Source organism: Papilio xuthus, unplaced genomic scaffold, assembly GCF_000836235.2.
Source record: "Papilio xuthus unplaced genomic scaffold, Pxut_1.1 DF829567.1, whole genome shotgun sequence".
NCBI classification, from domain to species: domain Eukaryota; kingdom Metazoa; phylum Arthropoda; class Insecta; order Lepidoptera; family Papilionidae; genus Papilio; species Papilio xuthus.
Window position 1 is genome coordinate 995,015 of NW_013529082.1, and position 22,603 is coordinate 1,017,617.

The following is a 22,603-nucleotide window of genomic DNA, read 5'->3' on the forward strand; positions in this document are numbered from 1 at the left end:
GGCGACGCGCGCTGCGGGGGCGTGGTGCGGGGCGTGACCGAGGGCGGGGGCGTGGCGAGGGCCTGAGCCCGCGCTGCTCTTGGACCAGCGCATGAGCTGCTTGTGGGTCACGTTGCGATGCTGCCAGGCCCAGCACGCGCGGCAGAAGTATCTACACAATTATAATGACATCCAGACATCAGAAGAGAAAATCTACCGTTTGAAAAACATTAACATGAAAGGAAATCACGAAAGTATACCTGAAGCAGAGCGGGTCCCTGCAGAAGTAGGGTCCTTGCTGCAGGTTGCACACGGAGCACATCGCGTCCTCCAGGTACGGGTCCACTTGTACCTGCAATATGAATAATTAAAGTAACGAAGCAATAAAATATAAATTCCAATATATTAAAGTTGTATAAGTAATGAAGTACTCACGGTCTTTGAGAACTTGTCAGTGGTGATGTCAATGTATGCTGCAGCGATGGCGCGCAGGTAGGAGTGCGCGTTGTTGAATGTCACCCGACCAGACCCTATCGGGTACTTGTTCTTATCTGTGTCGATACCTGCAACAAAACACATTGTAAATACACGATTGGTGTAAAAATACAAATGTTTCCGTAGAGGAAATAAAGTTTATCTGTGTCACCTGCATATACGACGCCGGAAAACAGATCGTTCATTATGAGCGCGAGCCCGTAGGCGCCGAGCATGCCGTGCAGCGCGCCCACGAACACGGTGCGACGGGGCTCTAAGCGCACCGAGCCTCCGCACACGTAGTTTGAGTCCGACACCGCCCACGGGATCACTTGCACCTAACAAGTAAAAAAGTTCTTAGTCATTAAAACTACTTGAAACTTTAACACAAACTTAAAACACGTAGAATTGTTACTTACCTCCTTGTTACGCATGTTGCGCGAGGAGACGCGGTAGTACCAGTTGCCGGATTCGCAGCGCGCGGCCGCCAGCAGAGAGCGCACGCGCCGCTCGCTCTCGAATGTCACGTACGCGTACCCGCGCGGTGACGCCTCCGCCCCGCCCCCGGCCCCGCCTCCAGCGCCGCTCGCCCCGCCCACACCGCACCCGCCCTCGCGCCCCGGCCACTCCACACTGATAAACCAATACTTACAATATTAAATACAGAAAAACAATCGAATACCAAAATAGATACTTTTTGAAGTTGAAAAAAGTTATTAGATTTAGTTATTAGATTAGGTTCCTACACTGGACTCACCGTACTGGCTGAAAGTTCCGGAGGGAATAAAGCAGGTCGTCTTCAGTGATGTCCCAGGGCAGGCCGCCCACGAACACCTTTGAGGAGTAGCCGCCGCTGGCATCAACACCGCGCGCCGGCAGCTGCCCCGACCACCGCAGCGGCTCGGAGCGGGACCCGCGTCCGCCGCTTGCTGCCAAACATGCGACACATATATTTCATGTAACTGCCATCTAGTAATAAATTGGAAAACTATGCTTCAATCGAGAAATAAATAGTATTACTTACGTATATACGGTTTGACCGGGGCATTGTTTATCATAGACGTTGACGCCTGCTCCGGCGGCCATGGTGGCTGCATCTAGAAGCAAGTCCCGAAATAAAACTCAAAATTTTAAAAAATCTGGGAGTAATTCGTATAGAAACTAACTTACATTGAGGCCATTCCCCTGGTCCAGCGCGAGCTGCAGTGCGCTAGGGCTGCGGGGACTGCGGGGACCGCGGAAGTCCGCCGCGGACATAGACAACGTCTTCTGTAAAATTACTTATTTAAAACCTATCACAATGTACTAGGACTGCTAATTGTTGGAAATACGGTCGATAGAGATACTAAAATGAACATTGTGAAGTTTAGTTATCTTACCATGGACGTGACAAGGTCTGTGTACTGGTTGGGGACCTCTGTCCATTCCAGAGAACTATCCTCTGGCCACGTGCCTGCTCCGTCGTCCGCCCAGCTGCCTGGCCGCGCGTTTTCACTGATAACATTTATTTATTTTTAGTATTTTTCCCTTATATGCTACTTGGTAAAGTTATTTTGGGTACTAGTGTCGACACAAACCTAACAGACCAAAAATATCAACCGCACAGTCGAGATCAGATAGCCTAAAATAGACGAATCGATAACATTTAGAGCTGACCGACGACCTGGATTTACTAATAAAGTGGCATAAGATAAATTTAACCATAGATTTAATGATATGAAAAAGCTGGAGTTTCACTGTACCTATATTAAAAATTGTCCATAATGCAAAACAATTTGTCACATTCTGGCAGTGCGCTCGGAGCGCGGCCAAGTTTTACAATAAAAGACGAATAATTTAATAGACAGACCAAAATTGCGTACCGAAGATGCATTGTATTGCCATAGTTTTGTCTCCATTAACAATTTTTATATTAGTCGTATGACTCGTTACTAGCTATGATCCCTTCAGTTATTAAGCTCTACGCAGTCAAATTAAACGAAATTAGATCTGGACAAATATAAACAAACCTATAACTAGCGAAACCCGCGGGGCCTGGCGGGAAGCAGGTGGCGGGCACGAGGCTCCGCGGACTCTGTGCCGCCTCGGGGCTGGCTGGCTTCCATTGCTCCCACTGGCGAGGCTTTTCTGCGCCGCCGAGTCCACCCGGCACTGGCCCATCCTGTATAGAGGACACGATATATAGAACCTTTTAAGTTCCCGTAAGGTTTAGTAACAAGTCGGTAAAGTCTTTAAAACGTTTTCAAGAGAAGAGGGTAGAAGAAAAAATAATAGCAAACATTTTAAAAATAACCTATAGGACTAAAAGTTGTATGTATCGAACTACCAAGAGAAATTTTACAAAATTATAACGCGGACAACAGAGGAAAAACACTATCGTATTAAGACAGGGTAGCAAGATATATTGCAAGGGGCCGCTCCGAGACGCACAGGCTAATCCAAGTACATGCCAACCGTCGTAGCCAGCCGGGATATTTGGCACAGGAAGGCTATTAATGGGTCGGCTGGCAGACAGAGCCTGCACATTAAATGTGCATACGAACCAATGACTAGTCTATTCTTTTGTAAAATGAAATTAAAAATATTGGCACCCAAAGTGGGACGGTGCATTAACTGCCGTCAAGTAGTTTGTCACTATGGAAGCTTAATGCGTAATTAAATCAACACTAAGGGGAACATAGTAAATATACTTACAATAGAATCGTGTGTACTGTTCGAGGAGCCGGCCTGCTGCGACAGCTGCAGGGCGTCGAAGCCCATGAAATTGGTCAGGGAACGGCGGTTTTCCCTAGAACCGCCGCCCTCACGACTTTTATCCTGTTAAATTTTTTATGAAAGTAAGGTCTGGTAGAGTTCTAGAGACTTTGACTTTGTCTACCCCCTTTTAGATGACAAGGCTCTGTTAAACTTATGAGCAGCAGATTGCAAATGCTACTTTCGTATTTTTAATTTAATTATTTATTTTATTTTAATTAATTTTTAAATTTTAAAATTATAAAGAAATTAACAGAATAAAAATTAGGTTTTGTGGCCCTGTACAAGGGTAGTAAAGAAAATGAGAAAAGTCAGGAAAAGTAGATACTAAAAAGACGCATCAACATTAAAAGAAATAACTCACCTGGTGTACGAACGGCATAAGTGCCTAAGAATCTTCACAATAATTCTCAACAAAAAAAAACTTTAAAACTTTTGAGTAGCCAATCGGGCAGCGTTTCACCTTTCAAATACGTTGTCACGGCTCGGAGCCTCAACACCGACTGACGATTTCTGTCCCTGCAGTGACACTGGAAGCCATCCATCCCCTCCCCGCATCTAGCCCCCTCTCACCACCAACATCCCGAACAGAGGGGGAATTTTAAATCGTTTTCAGTCTTCTTAAATTTATTAAAATATTTTTTATGAGTCTGTTTTATAACAAATAACAGTAAAACTTAAAATTAATGCTCTAATAAACTTTTATATTTAATAATTTTCACTTGAATTTAACAAAATTCAGTTTTTAAATAAGTACATTAAAATTCTTTCCTTCTCAAACATACTTCGTTTCCGTTTCAATAGATGGCGCAGGCGTTCCGAAATTCAATTGTCATATCCAAATTTAGGACAAAAGTTGCGAACTGAATTTTTTAATTCTATTTTTATTTCTATTATAGACGAAAACAGAAAATAAAGAAGCATAATTATTTACGAACAAAAGAAAAAAGGAAAGGGTAATGTAATGAATTATCTCAAATTCGATTTTCATACAACAACTTTGTATAAACAACGAATTTAATGAGACGATGAATTTGTTTACTTTTTATTTTGTTTTAATAAAATCGGTAATGTTTTTTATTTGAATATTGAATTAAGTTATTTGAAAACTTTTTTAAAAAATTTCTCACTTTAAAAAAAAAAAAATTTTAATGCAAAGAATATTCATTGCAAATGGGGTCAACAGTATTAAATAAATTTGATTACTATTCTAGAAAATACAAGAAGTTAGAAATTATGAATTTGACTTCATTAAATCATTTAGTCAATGTTTTTATTTTTATTAAACGAATAAATTTAATCTAAACTATATATAGTACGACATAAATATATTTTTCATAAGGAACGAGGGATAGCGTAGAACTTGTATGTAGCATATCATAGCTACGTGTTGCCGTAGCATTGAGGCTACGGCTCGTAGCACTTCTACGCACCAGCTACGTAGCCTTACGTAGCAGTAAGAGAGATGCCACACTGCCGATGAAATACGTACCTGATGCTATTCTAATATTAAAAGGTTTTTAAATATTCTTAAAAAAATTTAATATTAAACACACACTTTAACTTCTTTGGGTTTTTATTTTTACCAAAGGCATTTTGAAAATTCATATATAACATAATAAACTTTATTTTAGGTTTCATCATCAGCTTACTATACGTCCCCTGGGGGGCTCGGAGCCTACCCTGAGTTAGGGGTGACATAGCCATAGTCATTTTAGGACTAAAACAATATAACTACTTCAAATACAGTCGAACCAGTGTAAGCGAGAGTACAAGGGACCGCGATACTTTTCTCACTTATAGAGGTTTCTCTCTTACCTGAGTTTCTCGCATATGGAGGTCGTCCATCGGAACCGTCTTACTCTCTAATAGATGTTCTCTATGTATAGCAATTTAATTTAGATTTTACATTTAAAATTACGATTGTACATAAAATAAAAGTAAATCTGCATTTTATAAACTATTTTAATATAAATATAACAAATAATCTACATAAGTAATTAATTTTTACACTTAATAATATTCAAATCTAGCTTTTTTACTTTACATATAAAGAAAATGTATCTTATTTGACTTACAAGTGTCCTTGAACATATCAAACATACACATATAAACTGTTAGGAAGAAAATCCGACACAGCCGGTGTACTGGCACAACAGCCTTACTAAAATGTCAACGTCCCCTCACTAATCATTCTGACACTTGACTTTGTAACGAAAACACGTCATTCGCGCTAAAGGATTGTAACTTTTTTTTATATTTTTAAATATTAGTCCTGTAGTCCGAATAGTGGTGGTATGAGAGTACCGGAGGTGTAGTGTGGGGGGCGGGGGCGGGGCATCAAGCCGCGCTCGTCCGCGTACAAGTACGGGAGCCGCAACACCCAGTACGCTGACGTGCTCAACTTGAATGGAGGCTCGCCAACAGGCTGGGGTACAAAGATCGGTCCCCCTGGGATAGGTTGCACCTGTACCAATAAAATAAATTTACAATATCAAAGATGAAATTAAAAAACAATAATATTGAGACTCTCTTACTCGTAATGTTTCAACTTTCTAAAAATAAATAACAGTTTCGATGTAATACAACACAATAGAGCAAAAAAAAAATGGAAAAAATTACATTTTAATGTCCCTAAGGTCATATAGCGATAAAATCATTCCTGATGAAATACTAGCTGTGTCCCGCGACTTCGTCAAAGCAAAATTAAAAAAAAAAACTTAATTAGTAGCCTCTATAATCTTCCAGACTATATTCTACATTTATGCCAAATTTAAACGAGATCTATGCAGCTATTTATCCATACATCCATCTAAACTTTCGCATTATTAATATTAGTAAGATGCTTCAAAATGTACCTTTGGGTGCAGCGTGACGTGCACGTTGGACTTGGGCGTGACGACGTGCACGCGGGCGAGGTGAGCGCGCGGGGCGGCGCGGCACAGGCACGCGGTCTGCAGCGGCACCGGCGTCTGCGCAAGTCGCGCCCCCGCCGCCGCGTCCCGCGCCCAGCTCCCGCTGGACACGCCCCCGCTCGGCGCACCCTCGGGGCTGCACATCATGAACCTACACATACACATTCACATAACAATTATATTTATATATCAAAACAGATGTTTCTTATCTTCCTGCTCGAAGGATCATATTGAGTTATATGGTCCTTCGAGCAAGAACTTTGTCACTTCATTCAGTTTTTATCATATACAGTCGAACCTGAATATGCGAGAGTCCAAAGGACCACGATATTATAGAAGGTTTTCTCTCACCTGAGTTTCTCGCCTATGGATACTGTTCATTAGAACCGGACAGTATCTTTTGCTTATTTAGATTCGAATTTATACGTTTTTAGCCATTTTACTTTTTTATTCAATAAACTTTCATATTAAGGCCAATAAATCTTTCAGAAATACTGTAATAACTGTAAAGCTTAGGATCACCTGTGTCCTCGCGTGCACTCGTATTCAAATCCTATAAATATCTTGACAGTGAGATGATGCTGAGGCATCGCCTTGCCTCGTCCCCGGGACGCGCGCCATGCGTTGGCTTGCTCCATTCTGTTCACAAAAACAAATTATACAAGCATACCATCCGGTTTTGTCTGTCTTCTCTGAGTAAAAATGTTTGTGAGTTACTTGACGACGCAGTCCCAGGGCAGCAGGTAGTTGGTGTGGGGGAGGAAGCCGGGCTGCAGGTGCTCGGGCAGGCCGAGGCTGTGCGAGTAGAGAGAGGAGGGTCCGAGACAGAGCAGAGACCAGCTGGGGAAGGCGGGCAGCAGATGCGGCGGGCTGGCTGTGTGCAGCATGCCCGGCAAGTACTCGGTTGTTGATGGCTGACGACTGATTACCTTCTCTACAATAAAAGAGTATAAATTTAATGTAATATGTAAATTACATTTATGTAAGCCAAGGATCTTAGGACCCTTCGTACACAAGGCAATGTAAATCGTAGAAACTAATATTGTATGGTAGCGTCTCCAGAACCACGTTGCGCGCGCATATTCACCTTGAGTCGTCGACTCGAGTCGTCTATTTGGTAAGTAAAGGCTTAGCGATTACACTGAAGAATAAAAATCGCAGCGACTTTTGTCACGACGACCTTGACAATTGATCTTTGGCGATGACATAAAGATGTCGGCGACGCGCGCTTTATACCTTTATGATAAATGCGTAAGTCGCTTGGCGACTGAAATCACCGGGTTTCCAAGATTTGCGTTGTCCTATGTACCCTGCCATAAAGTTAACAATACCTGAGGTAGTTTCCTCTCTAACTGGCACTAGGTCGTATCCCTCTCTGTCATGAGGTGCGGTGTCATCATCATGGTCTTCGTCACGTGCGGAGCCAGGGGACAGTGCGTGCGCCGACCAGGCGGAGCCCTCGCACCCTTCGCCGGAGCCTGTGGTCCCGCCCTCACCTGAACCCTCCGCCTGCACCTCAGGAGTCTCTGTAGTCTCTTCATTGTTTCCTTTCACTGAAGCAGCTCTGAAATAAGATTCAGAATTAAAATGTCCATTAGTGGAATACTCTATATCTTACTAATATTATAAATAGTAATATTTAGATGGATGGATGTATGGATGTTTGTTAGAAAGTATCTCCAGAACAATTCAACGAATCTCAATAAAATTTGACATAGATGTAGAACATAGTCTGGACGAACACATAGGCTACTAATTAAGTTTTTTTTTAATTCCGCTCAAACAGAGTCATGGTTGGCATCTAGTTAAATCATAAATTGTTTTATTATAGCGAGATTCTGAATATTTTTTTTATATGAAAGAGAACATGTCAGCAGAGCCATTTGTACGACTGTACCTGAAGGTGGGTGTGGAGGGCTGGAAGACAGGCATATCAATGGCGAGGAGAGTGTTGCACACGCCACACTCGGCAGCGGCCTGCTGGTAGAAGCCGTAGTTTGCTTGGCGCAGTGTGTAAGGGTCCTCACGAGAACACTTGCTGCGGCCACAGTTGCACGCGCTCATGTACCTCACACCAGACGAGTGCTCCTTGCTACTGTCGCTATACAGAAAACGCAATTTGTAATGTTTGTTTGTGCGCTTATATCTTAGAAATTAAGATATTTATCTTTAAAATTATTTTTACGTTTGATTGTCCAAAATATCGTTAAGGTTATAGAGTAATAAATATTACTAAAATACTTTTTAAAAGGAGAAAAAATAAACAACAATGTCGAGCAAAGATTAATACTCGTACACGGCCAATTTTAAAATATAAATGCGAATGTTTGGATGGATGGATGTATATTTGTTAGGTGGTATTCTAAAAAAAGAATTCTGAAAGAGCGTCGGAGGTTTAGTGGTTTAAGCACTTGACTTGCAATCTGCAGGTCCTGGGTTCGAATCCCGCCATGTACCAATGTGTTTTTCGATTTCCGATTTACATATGTACATTTATCCGACGTTCTTACGGTGAAGGAAAACATCGTGATGCAACCTGCACATGTCTGAGAAGAAATTCAAAGATATGTGTGAAGTCAACCAACCCGCACTTGGCCAGCGTGGTTGACTATGGCCTAATCGACTTTAGGGTAGGCTCCGAGCCTAGGCGTATAATGAGCTGATGATGATGATTCTCAAAACGGCTGCATAGATCTCGCTGAAATTTAGCATAGATGTAGAACATAGTCTGCAAGAAAATATAGGCTACTAATTAAGTTTTTTTTAATCTCACGGGCCAGTTAAGTATGAAATACATATAAATACTAACTGTTCAGGCTCTATACAAGGATGTTGTGTGAGAGAGAGCACTTCACAAAGTCTGCGCGACTGCCATACAGCTGCGCATGCGCTGCGCAGACGGGCGCGCGCTCCACCAATCAGAGGGCCGCGCGCCATCGCCTCTAACTCACCCAGAGCTACTGTCACCTACAGAAACGATACTAAGAGACACAAGAACTTACCAAAATAGTTTTTTTTAATATCATTTCTAAGCAAACCTTATGAGCGTGTTGCTGACTGGAGTAGTACGGTGGTAGACCTTCAGTGTATGACGCTTGTGCTATTGGTAATACCTAAAATTAAATATTAAAGGAAAAAAAAAACATTTTAATTGGCAAATACAATATTTGAATATATCAGCTCATGACTTCATTAAATCAAAGTAAATTGATAGACCAAAAATGTATTTTATAATTGTTATCGCTATTATTCACAGTTTAGATTATTCCAGTCCAGTGATCCAGCGCTGGATTGTAACTATCAAAAAGTAAATCCACTTTGGGAAATTATATAACGCGTTTTGATAGACTACGAACCTCCTTGGTAGCACAGGAGAGGTTGTACGCTGTCAAGGTCGTACTGTTTGCAACGCGACGATGTGCAAAATTGTAGATATGTTAAAATAGTAAAACAATTGAATAATTTTCGTTGTGAAAAAATGTAGTTGAAAAAAAAATGGCTTTTGTTATATAGTTTATTATTGTTTTTTTTTATAATTTGTAATACTATATATTTCTTTAGTGTATAAAACTAATGTGTTGTAAGTTATGAGTTAGTTGACTAAATAATATTATACATAAAAGTGTGTGATTTACATAATCTTCAGCAGTAGATTTATTCAGAAGTTATAAAAAGCACTATATGAGTTACAGTGTTATCATTTTTCAAATTGTAGTCCAGTACTGTAATCGATCACTGTACTGGAATAAGGTAAACTTGGCATTAAGACATTTAATATGTAATCAATTTATGGATGTACAAAAATCATGCAACAAATAGAAGATTGTACCTTGGCACACCTGGCCTGAGAGAATCTAACATCAGTAGCTAGGGTATCAAACAGCACTCCGCCGGATTCCTTCTCTTCATCACACTTATCATTCTGAAGGTATATGGGCGTCAGAACTTGAGCTGCTTTACGCCATGAGGTGGCACTTGGCAACTGTATACAAAAAAAAATCGGGAACGGAAGAAATGTATGACAATTGTTTTTATAATCTGTAATTTCTACTATAGACATTGCAACATATCATGGCAGCTCGGAACAATGCACGAGTCATGCGCAGAACTCAATGTAAGCAGGAATTTGCAGTGTGTACATTACCTTGAGCCATAAAGATATTTGAAAAAGCCTATACCAATTTGTTTTTGGATTTGAACCAGAGAGATGTTAAAATTACAATTTTTATGTATACGTACCTCAAAAAATGAAGTACTCATAGCATATTTTCCGACATTATCATCAAAACCTTCTCCAAATGCTAAATCAATATGTCCTTGTAGAAACTGTCGGAAGCTAGGTCTCTCACTGGTAGTTTCCGGTTCTGTACCATTGCACATCTGTACTAAACCACGTACTAAAGTGCTAACATCGCGAGCAGACCCGGTTTCTTCCTCCGTATTTATGTATACAAATTCTTCGTTTTTGGGTATAGCGAAGACAGATTTCGCACTGGAATTGAATAATTAGACAAAATGACATACAGGCTATTATTTCCTAGTAACTAAACGGTCTTCAGTCTTTGTATCCATAATACATTCAGATATGGTCTTCCATCTCTCATTGTCTGGGAGTTTGGGTATCACTGATTTAGACAATAATTATAATTGTATGTGGTTTAGTGTTGTGTAAACTGTAGTCAGTTAATTTACCATTGGTTTCTGAGATGTAAATCTCTATATAATGTATAAAGTCATCCTTGACATATTTGACAAAACAGAGATAAAGAAATGTTTTAAATTGTTATTTGGATGTCAGAAACCCACAATAAGATAAAACAACTTACCATACATTAGTAATAATCCTAGTTTTCCTTAACATAAAATATAGTTGATCTTCAACAGAATGTTCAAGTCTCTTTAAAGCTGCTGGAGATTTACGTAATGGTGCTGGAGCTCTACGGAAATGGAAGAGCAGGCGAGGGCAACAGGGTCTCCCATGACTCTCCCATGTACCACCAATTTTAGCATCTGTTAACGCAGCTTTAGTTTGGAGATGTAACTCATTTCTAGTGAAGAGAGACAACATTATAAATTGATAAGTAATTAATTATTAATAAAAAAAAGTTTTATAAACACGAATAAAATGATTTTATTTCTTTTACATTATATTTAAAAGTTTAATTTTAATAAAGTAATTTATATAGTAACTAGGTACTACAATTTTTTTTTTATGTTAGAAAGTGAACTCACTAGAATGAGTGGCACTGAATATTTAAATGTTATTAGTAAATTTAATAAGATATTTACTATAATATTTACCTATAGCCGTCAATAGCTTCAAACAATTGTAGATATCCTAGATCGAATACTGGTGTAGGCAGGGATAGTATTACAATGTGACTAAGGTGAAATATTAATGCCATAGCTCTGCAGGACTCTATGGCCAGCTCTCCCGCTGCCACCAGCCAGTGAGCAGCATCGGCATCCTTCACTGAGCATTTGGAATCTTCATCAAGATCAGCTACAAGTGTTGCCAGTCTTTTTGTGTCCAGGTAGGTTATTGCATGAAGGTAAAGTATACCTTTTCTTTCATCCCAAAAGCACTGAATTCCATTCTGAAAACCATAATTTTTTATGTCATTTGATTGTGATTTATTAACTTTCTCTGATCAGTTTAGACAAGTTATAATGAAAAAGTGAATCTTAAGATTGAAGTCAGGTAAATAGAGAATAGGTTTGAAAGTTTTATGTTTTAAACTTGATATAGCGGTTACCTCTTCACATTTAGCTGTCGGTAAAAGTGGTGTTGTTTTGTTATGATACCGGTAAGGAGATTTTCCAATAACACCGACAACAACAATGCGCTCCTTTTTAGAAAATTCCGGGATATCATTTATAGAGAATTCGATCATTTTCTTAAATCAAAAATACTTATGCTCATATATAAGATATTCGGAAAAGTTAACAAATGATGTTATTTATTTTATATTTAATATTGGACCAAAACTTGAAATTGAAATGTTATGACATTTCGAAATCAGGCGAATGAAAATTTTTGAGAAACAGATTATAAAGCATCGATTTCCACAAATACACATCGAACTCACAAAGTAGTTATTGAATTAAAACTTATTAAACAAATTAAAAGTGTATTAAAAAGAAAAAATTATTATATTTAAAATTTTAAATAAGTTTTAAAACTTATTTCAGCAAGTTACATTTTTTAAAATCGATACCTAAAATCTACAACGATTTTATGAGGCATTGATCACTTGTCAGTGTCATTGTCACCGTATACGTCATCTGATCTGTCAGATTACAGCTGTTATGAGGTCCAACTTCAACTTATCTATAATTTTGTGATTGTGATAGAGCGCCTTTCGAAATCAAGGTCCACTAGTTTTTCACACGGCATGGAGAAATGTTATAATCAAATAGTATCGTACATAAATCCTCGCTTCCAAACGATTGTGACGCTACTATAGATAAGTTATCAGTGAATTAGTTGACAAATACCTTGTTTTTTTACTAAAATGTCTTCGATTGTCGAAGATATTTGCGAACTTTTGGATAGTTACAATGGAAGAGACAAGGTAAAGTATGCGGAAATTATTTAGCCTTGATATTTATAAAAAAATTCTTGTCGTTCCAGTCAATAACCTGTACAAAATATCGCTAACCTAACGAATGATATTTAATAATTAATTAAAGATAATATTAAGTTGTACGTGCATTTAAATGGCTTATTGCAGCTTTTTTATTTATCTCTGTAATATCTTCAGATTTCTAATACCTGAACCTGTACTTAATTATAAATTACTGATATTGGAAAGAGACTTTAAAAAGTTTAATTTTTTTAAACCATAGGTGGTTCGTTTAACATGCTATGCCTTCAAACTATACGGATGTATCAAAGGAGAGCAGCCATGGCAGACGGCAGGTTCCCGGCTCTCCAACGCAAGGATGATGCTGCGACTCTTCGATGATATACCTATGATACGACATACATATAACTATGGCCTAGGAAAGCATGTAAGTTACTACTTGTTCACAAAAATATGATTGTGTAGGAAGTATGAAGCATTTCTGATTACAGTATAATCTCACTAATCTGGCACTTGATAAATCAGCATGTCCAATAATCTGGCACCCTCTGCCCACACCTCCCTCGCCACTCTATACCTGTGTGCGTTGACTACCAGTCTAATCTCAAAACATATTTTTTCAAGTGAGAATAGTTTATAGTTAAAAATGACAAATAAACGCGAACAAGACACTGGATTTGAATAATAATATTTACATTGCCTAAGACTTTCACTATAATCCAGTAATCTCCGCACCCTCCAGTTTTTAATAGTGCCAGATTAGTGAGATTATACTGTAGTACTAAAAGTGTTTCATAGTTTCTCAGTCTATTAGTCAAAGATTAATAGTTCATGTGATATTAAAATGTTTGTAACTTCCTCATGACCATGTACCAAAGTTGCTAATTACATATATGTCTATACAGTATCAGTTCCTATTTCCATTTCATTATAAAATGTCCTTGTTGAATGTTTTGTCACATGAATGTAATATAATAGCATTGATACTTGAGACAGAATATTATTTACATGATTTTTTTTTTAAATTTTCATTTATTAAAGAGGTATGTTGTTAAAAAAAATACTTTCAAATGTTATTGATATTACCGTTTTAAGTTACATTCTATTTATCTTCTATTTCTGTCTAAAGATAGTCTTATACAAAATTAACAATCATCATCAGCTCACTATACGTCCCCACCGAGGGGCTCGGAGCCTACCCTAAGTTAAGGGTGATTAGGCCATAGTCATCCACGCTGGCCAAGTGCGGGTTGGTTGACTTCACACATATCTTTGAATTTCTTCTCAGATATGTGTAGGTTGCATCACGATGTTTTCCTTCACCGTATCAATTAACAATCATTATCCAAAAATCAAGATGTATGATGTCATATTTTTGGTTTAAAAGCTGTTTTTTTTTTTTGGTGATTTGAAAATAAATACACTTTAAACATTACACAGGAGTCATCAAAGATGGCAGCATTGCTAGGGGTACTAGCTAACATGGTGGACCAAGCATTTCTCCCGGTGGAGAAGGCTTGTTGGCTGCACGAGGTGGGCATCCTCAAGCTGTCCACTAAAACTGCTGATAGGCTAGAGGTAGTCAGCACCGCGCTCTGGGCGGCGAGTCTATATATATCCTTGCTACAGTAAGTTTTTTTTTATCTATACCAAATAATAAATCTAACCATAGACTATAACCATAAATTTTGTGAATTCCAAAATGTTTAATGTAAAACATTTTTTCTCACATACATTACCTGTCCTTATTAAACTACATTAATATCTTTTAACTCATCATTTTCACGAAATGATTAAAAAAAAAGAAAAATATTGCAATGGACGCCATGTGGGGATTTAACGTTTCTTTGTTTACTTAATTTTGTCTTTGGATCGAAACGAAGGATACGGAAACAACAATCCCCTATTCCTATTTTATAAATTTAATTTATTCACAGGACACTACGCTCTCTACGCCATCTGTGGTGGAGTAGAGATTGTCTACAAACATGTTCAGAGAACGGTGGTGTGGACGCACGTAAGAACTTAGATGTGAGGCTGACCCTGGGTGCAGTTACCGCAGGGAAACTCTGTCTGGATATAGCTCATGCTGTCAGCTGCTTACCCCCCGGCTGGCTGTGGGGGGAGAGGATAGGGCCTACGAAAGTCGCAGCAATCGCAACCACCTCCTCTGTTATAGGTATCGCGTTGTACTTCGCAAGGAAACGATTGATAAAATAGTAAATTCGTACAAATATTGTAACGTAATGTAATATTCCGTTCATACTGCCACAGTTAATAAGTAGTTTCAAACTTTGTTAAACGAAAGTCTAAGAGACTTGTAGAGAGGTTATTCTGGTTTCATCGTATTTCTTCCACTTACGGTAAGTCCACTGTCCTAACAATTTTTTTTAATACAGTATTGCCGTCCCTTTAATTATTATCGTAAACAGAGATAATGTTTTATACATCTGTCAAAGTTAAAATTTACGGTAAGTATAAAAACATGTTTTATGATAATACAAATATTGATTAGATTAAATTGTGTCATGTTTATGTAGATGTATCGGCAGTGTGAACATATGGTAAAGTTGGGTGTCCTTTAGATTTATATAAAGGGTTGTGTAAAGGGATTTGTTACTTTCTAATAACGCGAGATAATAAATGCGATTACCTCAAGCAAGTTGTGATGGCCTTAAGTGTACTTACTATCAATGCAGTAATTCTATGTCGTTATTTTTTTATATGTCGCCAATTGTGAATGTGTTTGTAATTTGCCTGGACAAATTGTGAAGTCGGGGAGTAGTTTTGCACGATATAATTTACATGGTTATTTACCATGAGTTTCTGAGACCAAAATCCCCGTTTAAAATATATTGTTATCTCTGTTTAATCGAAGATAAGTGCAGGAATGCAGATATGTTTTGATAGAGTCTCGGAAACGTACGGTTAGAAAATGTAGATATTTGGACCATTCTATTAAATGTTATAAAATTCAAAAGTTAATATTACACACAAATCTGTGTTCAACCTGGGTTTTATAATTCTCTTTCAATTAAATTGTACCTCAAATCAGGAAACCTTAAAACATTCTCTAAGGAAGGAGTTTGATGTTCGGCATTCTAAAATATAATCCTGAGTTCTCAAGGAAAATGAACATACAAAAGAATATTATCGTCTCTTTGTTGAAAATTAGCTATGAAATTATAACTAAAAGAAACACTTCTTTTGTAGAGACAAGAAGAGTCTTCAAAAGACATTAAAAATAAAACGTTCTATTTTTGGTTTAAATATTTTTTTTAATCTTTTTGCTAATTCTTGACATCTTCCAAAAGAGAAAATGAAAATATTGTAAAATAAAGTAAGGAAATAAGTTTAACACGCACTGTTTGTTTGATGATATATTTACATCTGCAATTTTGAATAGCAAACAGGAAGAAATAATACATAATGTTCTAAATATGAAAATAAAAAGTGAAAAATATAAAGAGATTCCGTATGTGTCTTTTGCCATTGGCTGAGGATTACCGTTACCATGGTAACCATCCATCTCTGCTGCTATTTGCTAGCAATTTTTGTCTGTTTCTCGCCAAGCAATATTTCCATTTTATTCAGCCTTAAGTTTAATAGCGTGAAAATATATTCAAAAATATGTTGTGTTTGCTGACATCCTACATAGTAAAAAAGGGTTTACGCTTTATTATGTAAATATGGACATTTTACTAAATAAACAATTGAAAGAAATTAAATAAAAATTAAACGTTCGATTTTTAGTTTGAATTTTTTTTGTATTAAGTAAGCCTTCTGCTAATTCTTGAGTCTCGTTCTTTCTGAAAATAACAGAGATAACAATATTTCGTCGGTGGAAACTCATGGTTTTATTTACCCTAAGAGATTAACAGAGTTTATTTTTGTTGTATAAGTGAATAATGTATAAAATTTGTTATTTTTAAATGACATCACAAATAAAATAAAATAATTGTATATTAATATGATTTCTTTTATTTAGGACCTTACGATTGATTAAAAGTTAACTACGGCCGACACAAATATACAGAACGATTGTCCTTGCTCGCACTCTCTCAAATAAATATAGAGTACAGTATGTACAGTCAGCGTCATATAGATCGTCACAGACAAGATATGCAAATATATAGGTACATCAAAAGTAATCAATTATATCGGTACAACAAAAGTCCTCAAAATAATAGATACATTCACCCTGCTCAAAAACATCGGTACATACACAGCGTCAAATATATGAGTACATGCAAGATGCTCATAAATATCGTAGCAGCCACAGCGTCATAAGTAACGAAGCAGTCAAGGTGCGCAAAAATATCGGTACATTTGACAAAATTGAACTCTATCTCTATATACTTGTGATACAATTTGGAATAAACTACTTCTGTTACATTCATTTGACACTTTGTATTAACATTATAGGTTGTCCGGAAAGTTCGTTCCGATTTTCGATAGGAAGCTTAAAATAGACTGTAGCTGAAGTGGATTCATTTTCGGATTTCCACCATTATCAAACGTCACAAAAATTTATATGTTGTGAATAATTTCATTTCATTGGTTGAGATAAAAACTAATTTTTAAAATTTTAGCCAAAAATAAAAGACGTTTTAGGTAAAAATTTAAGAGAACAGGGTTTCAATTTTCCTTATAAAGCGGCACGAATTTACTGGGCAACCCAATATTTTTCTTCTCCTGTCATAACGCTTAAATATATTATAAAAGTTTGTCACGCCGAATATGACAGATACGTAATAACTAATATCAAATTTTGCCTTGTCACAATATATACTAGTTTGGCGCAGTATTCTAGTATGTTTGCCGTAATATGTTTAATAAGTTTACCGGTTCGAATCTCAGGCTTCTTTTTTTATTATTTTATCAATCACGGGGTTATTTTTTCATAACTAGAATAATTATATATTTCATAATGAAAAATTTGGTAATGTAAAATTTTGCTCGACATTTTTTTTTATAATTTTCACTGTCGGGTAGAAAGAAATTTAAATAAAGTTAACAACAATTAGGTTAGACCATCGCGGGTGAAGTGAGTGGGCGGAGCGTGGATTGTTTTTGCGGGTTTTAAGAATGGTATGCGCGGAAACTATACGTACAAGTGTTATCTACATATGTGTGCGCGCCCACGCACACTGGAATGTTTATTGCATTCGACCAAAAATTTGATGTAGTTTGGACATTGACATTCAGTTTTTTTTCTTTGTTTCTTAAATATAATCAGTATCAGTAAAAGGTAAAAGTAAAAGTGTTATTATTACCGGTACAAGTTTAACAAACATGAGTAATAAACAAATTACATGCCAATAGCATCGCTTTATCTCCTTCATTTTTGTTTGAAATAGAAAAGTACTTTAACGGTCAAACTCATTAGTCCAAGGCAATATCAAAAAGTACCTAATAACTACGGCGATAGAGTTTAATTACATGTGCTTCGATATTAAAATTAAAAAGTTTAAATATCAAAAAAAAAAAATAGTGGCTTGGGATTTGAACCGCCGACCTTACGTACCAACGGCGGCGAACGGTAAGGCCACGAGACCAAACTAGCATATATGATGACAAACTTAAATTTGATGTTGGTTTTATCTACCTAATATCTGTCATCCGCGTCGAACACTTTTAGTAAATTTTGAAAAATGGTTTGATGCAAAGTGTCAAATGAATGTAACAGAAGTAGTTTATTCCAAATTGTATCACAAGTATATAGAGATAGAGTTCAATTTTGTCAAATGTACCGATATTTTTGCGCACCTTGACTGCTTCGTTACTTATGACGCTGTGGCTGCTACGATATTTATGAGCATCTTGCATGTACTCATATATTTGACGCTGTGTATGTACCGATGTTTTTGAGCAGGGTGAATGTATCTATTATTTTGAGGACTTTTGTTGTACCGATATAATTGATTACTTTTGATGTACCTATATATTTGCATATCTTGTCTGTGACGATCTATATGACGCTGACTGTACATTTGTTTCGGCTGTGGAAACCTATGGTAAACTTGATGTACTAGTGTGGAGGCTCAAAACCAGTCACCGACCGGTGTGTGCGAAAAGTATTCACATGTGCCCACACCCCGGTAAACAGTGAGTCGAGGGAACCAGAGGGGGTTTAGTGGGTAGGCTCCTTGTCCCTTAAGGGATGTGGAGAGAGTCCCACATAACCGGAGTGGCTTTCCACGAGGCACCCGGTATGCATAACGCATTCCCCCTCTTAAAAAAATGGTAAACTTGATGTCTTAGTAACGCCCACGCGTTTATGGTGAAGGAAATAATCGGACAAATGAGGGCATTAATATCAAAGTTAAGTAAGAAATGTTTGATTATAATATGACCACACAGTAAAATACTTTCCTTCATTATCAATTTATCGGATTAAATGCCAAATGATAGAATGATAATTAACTTTTTAGTGATAATAAATTGACGTTGTATACATTTCGATTTTAACCATAACCAATTAACCGTGAGTTTCTGTGCCCAAAACCTCCGTTTAAAACATATTGCTGTCTCTGTTTTTTCAATGATAATGACAGGGATTACGATATGTTTTATACAAAGATTTTGGTCTTAGAAATCAACGGTGTGTAAAATTTTCGTGAGACATTAAAATATTAATTCAAAATTCCTTTAACTTAAAAGGCCTAGATGAGAGATACAGACAAAAATTTTAAAGCTACTTTTAATTTTAGTTACATACAGACATTTCAATTTTTTAGTATATATAACTTTGGATGATCTTTAATATTTTAAAAATCGAATGTTTTAGTGCCGAATAATTTCTACGTTGGAATTTATTATCCTATCTGAATATTATATATCTTATCTATATAAGATAGGATAAAAATGTAAGCAAGTACGCCATGTTATTGATGTAGATATTAACTGTAACAAACAGTCGATGTACACTGCACAACATGGGGGCGGTTGATGAAGTATGCTGTTTATTGGAAACCCACGCTAATCGTGACAAGGTAAGCTTTTAAAGGCGTACCGTAATTATTAGATGTCTAATATCACCTAACTAGTAATATAGAGCTAAATAGTTATATTACGCAAATAATTTATTCGTTTCAACACAAATGTTATAATCATAGATTGCTCGATTTTAACGCACTCGTGTGTAGTCTCGGGTTCGATTTAGAGCACAAGGAAACCTACAACTTTTACTACCTGCATGGTAAAGAGTTCATATGGAAATTGAAACCCAATATGATTTAAACCTCATTTATAGAAATAAAGTAGAATGGAAATGGTATCATGTCACGAGGTTATATGCGACTCAAAATTTTCTTTTAAAATAGACTGAATAATTTATAAACCTGTTACTGTCACGATGTATGATCCGATTTTTGATGAAAGTTCTTTCGTCGAATTTATGAAACTCATTTCTAGTTCATCACATCGGCCCTCAAATCTTAAACTCTTCAACAATCACGTATGAGGCATTGAATATCTCGTAGCTTATTTGATACAAAAGTATTCACAAACAGGTTGTTTCCCTCGTGAGTTACACATTAAAGCTATGGGGAGCAACATCCAAGAATCAGCCATTGCTAACAGCGAGCGCGCGCATTGCTGCCGCGCGCGCCACCTTGCGGCTGTTCGATGATGCAGCCGCCATCAGAGCGCTACTCAAATATGGATTAGGCAAACAAGTAAGTAAAAATTTAGCTATTACACATTCTTTACTAGCATTTCTTAGAACCCTTTGACTCCATTGTTGAACAATTCTAAGAGCTTTGACCTACATTGTCATGAGTTCTGATGCGATGTGTGAATCCTCTTTAAATAGGCTATATGATCCTGGTATATCGGCTCAGGAGCCTATTTAAAGTCACCTATCTTATATCATATTATCATACAGAGGGGCTAGACAAAATGCATTCGCTTCGAAGCGATTCCATAACGTACGTCAAAAATGTATAGAACTGACAATAACTTTCGATAAGTTCCGGATTGTCGGGCGTCAGTTCCGTACATTTTTTAACTTCGCTATGGAATCGCTACGAAGCGAATGCGCTTTGTCTAGCCCCGCTGATGTAGCTTACATTTGTCTAAACACACTCTTTTCTTCCAGGATGGCTTACTGTGGGGCGGTTTAGGCGTTAGTAACGGTGTGCTTCAACTGTCATACCTGCAGTGCGAGAAGTTAGTTTGGCTGCTGGACACCGGTGTGCTCACACTGTCTCCAGAGCTTGATGAGAAGATACGCATCGCGCACAAACTGTTCTGGTCATTGTCGGCGTTTGTTGCACTCTTTAGGTGAGCGTGAACCTTTAATTTGTCAATTCGTGTACACTTCTAATTTTGTAGACTAAAATAAGAGTCTAGTTAATACTTCAAATACCCCAATGAGTAGTTTGCATTTTGTGGGAACAGACTTCACAAATCATATCTTCATCTGCTCTTTCTTCACTCTTTATCTATGGATATGCATTTTATAATAATTTAAAACATTTTATTTTCAGAATATTGCTGATTATTTAAGTTTTTTTTGATGATGAGAACAGAAGAAAAAATTGGAATAATGTTGTATCGATTAAATCAAAGTAGCGTTAAACGGGAAACTTTCTTCCACAGATCTCTTCGCGCGTTACATTTAACTGCTCAGATCATGAAGTCTCCCAACAGACCGAAGTGTACAGGTGTAAGGTTCACGCAGGCTTCGCTAACCACGTCCAAGTTGCTGCTGGACGTGCTGCATGCAGTCAGCTGGTTGCCGCGTGGCTGGTTGTGGGGCGGAGCCCTATCCACCACGCAGGTTTCCACTCTCGCCACCGTGTCCGCTGTATTTGGGCTTGTTATGCATTATAATGGAAAACGTTTACTACCACGGTAGTATGGAACTAATAAACAGAGTTCAAATACAGTCTTACTTTGATAAGTAAGAAACCTCAATAAGCGAGTCTTTGATTTCAACGGACGACCTTCGTAAGCTAGAAAAATCGCTGTCTCTTGGGCTCTCGCTAATCCAGCTTCGATTAATATATTAAGTTTGTAATCAATTCCAGGGTTCACTATTAACACGTTCAATGCCACTATTTCGGTACTGTGAACTCGACAGGTAAGCAAGTGACACTGAACGTGTTAAGACTGATATTATTACATTGTAAAATATGTAAATATGTGATTTTTTATGTAAATACGTAAATAAATATAATTCGATTCAGATACTGCGTTTTATTCACCCAAAGATAAATATGAAGCTTAATTTAATTGGGGTTTTGTGAAAAATTATTACGATTTTTTAGCGTATTTCAAATGAAATGCAGTTAATTATAAACATTTATTGGGAAATAATTAGGTATAAAAAGATAAGTCCAAATTAATATTTTATTATGTATTTATATTCAGTCGAAACTCATGCTCATATCTGATGTGTTGGTGGCGTCGGCGTGGGGCGTGTGCGGGGTGTGCGCGCCTGGAGTGTGGGGTGTGTGGGGCGTGTGGGGCGTCCCCAGCGACAGGTTCACCGTGGGGAACGGGAACTGGGGGATTTCTTCGTCTGTTGAAAAAACATGAACAAATTAGCACTGTAATGTAACTTGATTTTGCCCACGAATTTTCGCGCGCAGAATTAAACAAATCCAATAATAAAGATAGTCTATGTTATTCGTTGATAATGCAGTTTTCATTAGATAATAGAATTATTGTAGTCGGTCCAAGAGTTTGTGAATTTTTTTTGTTACATACAAATTTTCCACGTTATAAAATTAAGTATGGACTAACAATTATCAGTTTTACTGTAAAACATTAAAGTTACCAGTGAGCGCTGCATCCAGTCTATCCACCACAGCATCGAGGAGTGCGAGCGCCACCACATCATCAGGGTCCCGGGCGAGTGCGGCGTGCAGCACGTCTGCGGCTGCG

At 37.5% G+C, this 22,603-nt stretch overlaps 5 protein-coding genes across 5 annotated transcripts in view; 2 read left to right on the forward strand and 3 right to left on the reverse strand.

The window, feature by feature from the left end:
• orb (polyadenylation element binding protein orb) lies at nt 1-3,691 on the reverse strand (the record flags this gene model as incomplete). Its single annotated transcript, XM_013311137.1, has 13 exons — nt 3,572-3,691; nt 3,148-3,270; nt 2,463-2,614; nt 1,833-1,947; nt 1,624-1,722; nt 1,478-1,550; nt 1,211-1,382; nt 1,053-1,086; nt 873-1,004; nt 626-791; nt 415-542; nt 240-331; nt 1-151 (listed from the first exon to the last, which is right to left on the reverse strand). Coding segments are annotated over exons 1-13 (1,455 nt in total), but the record flags the coding sequence as incomplete, so codon positions are not given.
• A 1,732-nt stretch (nt 3,692-5,423) lies between these two features.
• On the reverse strand, nt 5,424-12,131 carry LOC106117957 (protein SMG8). The gene is made up of 13 exons (XM_013312494.1): nt 11,879-12,131; nt 11,424-11,719; nt 10,949-11,170; nt 10,362-10,614; nt 9,952-10,104; nt 9,161-9,235; nt 8,932-9,089; nt 8,020-8,223; nt 7,454-7,686; nt 6,840-7,056; nt 6,645-6,761; nt 6,066-6,273; nt 5,424-5,674 (listed from the first exon to the last, which is right to left on the reverse strand). The coding sequence occupies exons 1-13, from the start codon at nt 12,014-12,016 to the stop codon at nt 5,477-5,479; spliced, it is 2,472 nt and encodes an 823-aa protein (XP_013167948.1). The 5' UTR covers nt 12,017-12,131; the 3' UTR covers nt 5,424-5,476.
• Nucleotides 12,132-12,420: 289 nt separating this feature from the next.
• LOC106117095 (peroxisomal membrane protein 11C) lies at nt 12,421-15,827 on the forward strand. The gene is made up of 4 exons (XM_013311170.1): nt 12,421-12,697; nt 12,972-13,136; nt 14,150-14,337; nt 14,647-15,827. Exons 1-4 carry the CDS (start codon nt 12,638-12,640, stop codon nt 14,927-14,929), a joined length of 696 nt encoding a protein of 231 aa, XP_013166624.1. The 5' UTR covers nt 12,421-12,637; the 3' UTR covers nt 14,930-15,827.
• Nucleotides 15,828-19,596: 3,769 nt separating this feature from the next.
• On the forward strand, nt 19,597-21,904 carry LOC106117196 (peroxisomal membrane protein 11C). Its single transcript, XM_013311367.1, has 4 exons — nt 19,597-19,704; nt 20,224-20,388; nt 20,811-20,995; nt 21,314-21,904. The coding sequence occupies exons 1-4, from the start codon at nt 19,648-19,650 to the stop codon at nt 21,570-21,572; spliced, it is 666 nt and encodes a 221-aa protein (XP_013166821.1). The 5' UTR covers nt 19,597-19,647; the 3' UTR covers nt 21,573-21,904.
• A 144-nt stretch (nt 21,905-22,048) lies between these two features.
• Nucleotides 22,049-22,603, reverse strand: part of Cdc16 (cell division cycle protein 16) — a 5,411-nt gene continuing 4,856 nt past the window's right edge. Inside the window, exons 11-12 of the mRNA XM_013312231.1 lie at nt 22,497-22,603; nt 22,049-22,238 (exon numbers count right to left, since the gene is read on the reverse strand). Of these exons, the coding sequence (XP_013167685.1) occupies nt 22,084-22,238; nt 22,497-22,603 (262 nt within the window). The 3' untranslated portion in view covers nt 22,049-22,083. The remainder of the gene's footprint in view (nt 22,239-22,496) is intronic.

Coding starts and splice junctions, on each gene's coding strand:
- LOC106117196 (XM_013311367.1), top strand. CDS start 19,648: ATGGGGGCGGTTGATGAAGTATGCTGTTTATTGGAAACCCACGCTAAT. Junction 19,705..20,223: donor CCCACGCTAATCGTGACAAG/GTAAGCTTTTAA, acceptor ATTCACAAACAG/GTTGTTTCCCTCGTGAGTTA. Junction 20,996..21,313: donor GCGTTTGTTGCACTCTTTAG/GTGAGCGTGAAC, acceptor TTTCTTCCACAG/ATCTCTTCGCGCGTTACATT.
- LOC106117957 (XM_013312494.1), bottom strand. CDS start 12,016: ATGATCGAATTCTCTATAAATGATATCCCGGAATTTTCTAAAAAGGAG. Junction 9,236..9,951: donor CTCAGGCCAGGTGTGCCAAG/GTACAATCTTCT, acceptor ATTTAATTTTAG/GTATTACCAATAGCACAAGC. Junction 5,675..6,065: donor ACGTCACGCTGCACCCAAAG/GTACATTTTGAA, acceptor TTATTGGTACAG/GTGCAACCTATCCCAGGGGG.
- LOC106117095 (XM_013311170.1), top strand. CDS start 12,638: ATGTCTTCGATTGTCGAAGATATTTGCGAACTTTTGGATAGTTACAAT. Junction 13,137..14,149: donor ACTATGGCCTAGGAAAGCAT/GTAAGTTACTAC, acceptor AACATTACACAG/GAGTCATCAAAGATGGCAGC. Junction 14,338..14,646: donor CTATATATATCCTTGCTACA/GTAAGTTTTTTT, acceptor ATTTATTCACAG/GACACTACGCTCTCTACGCC.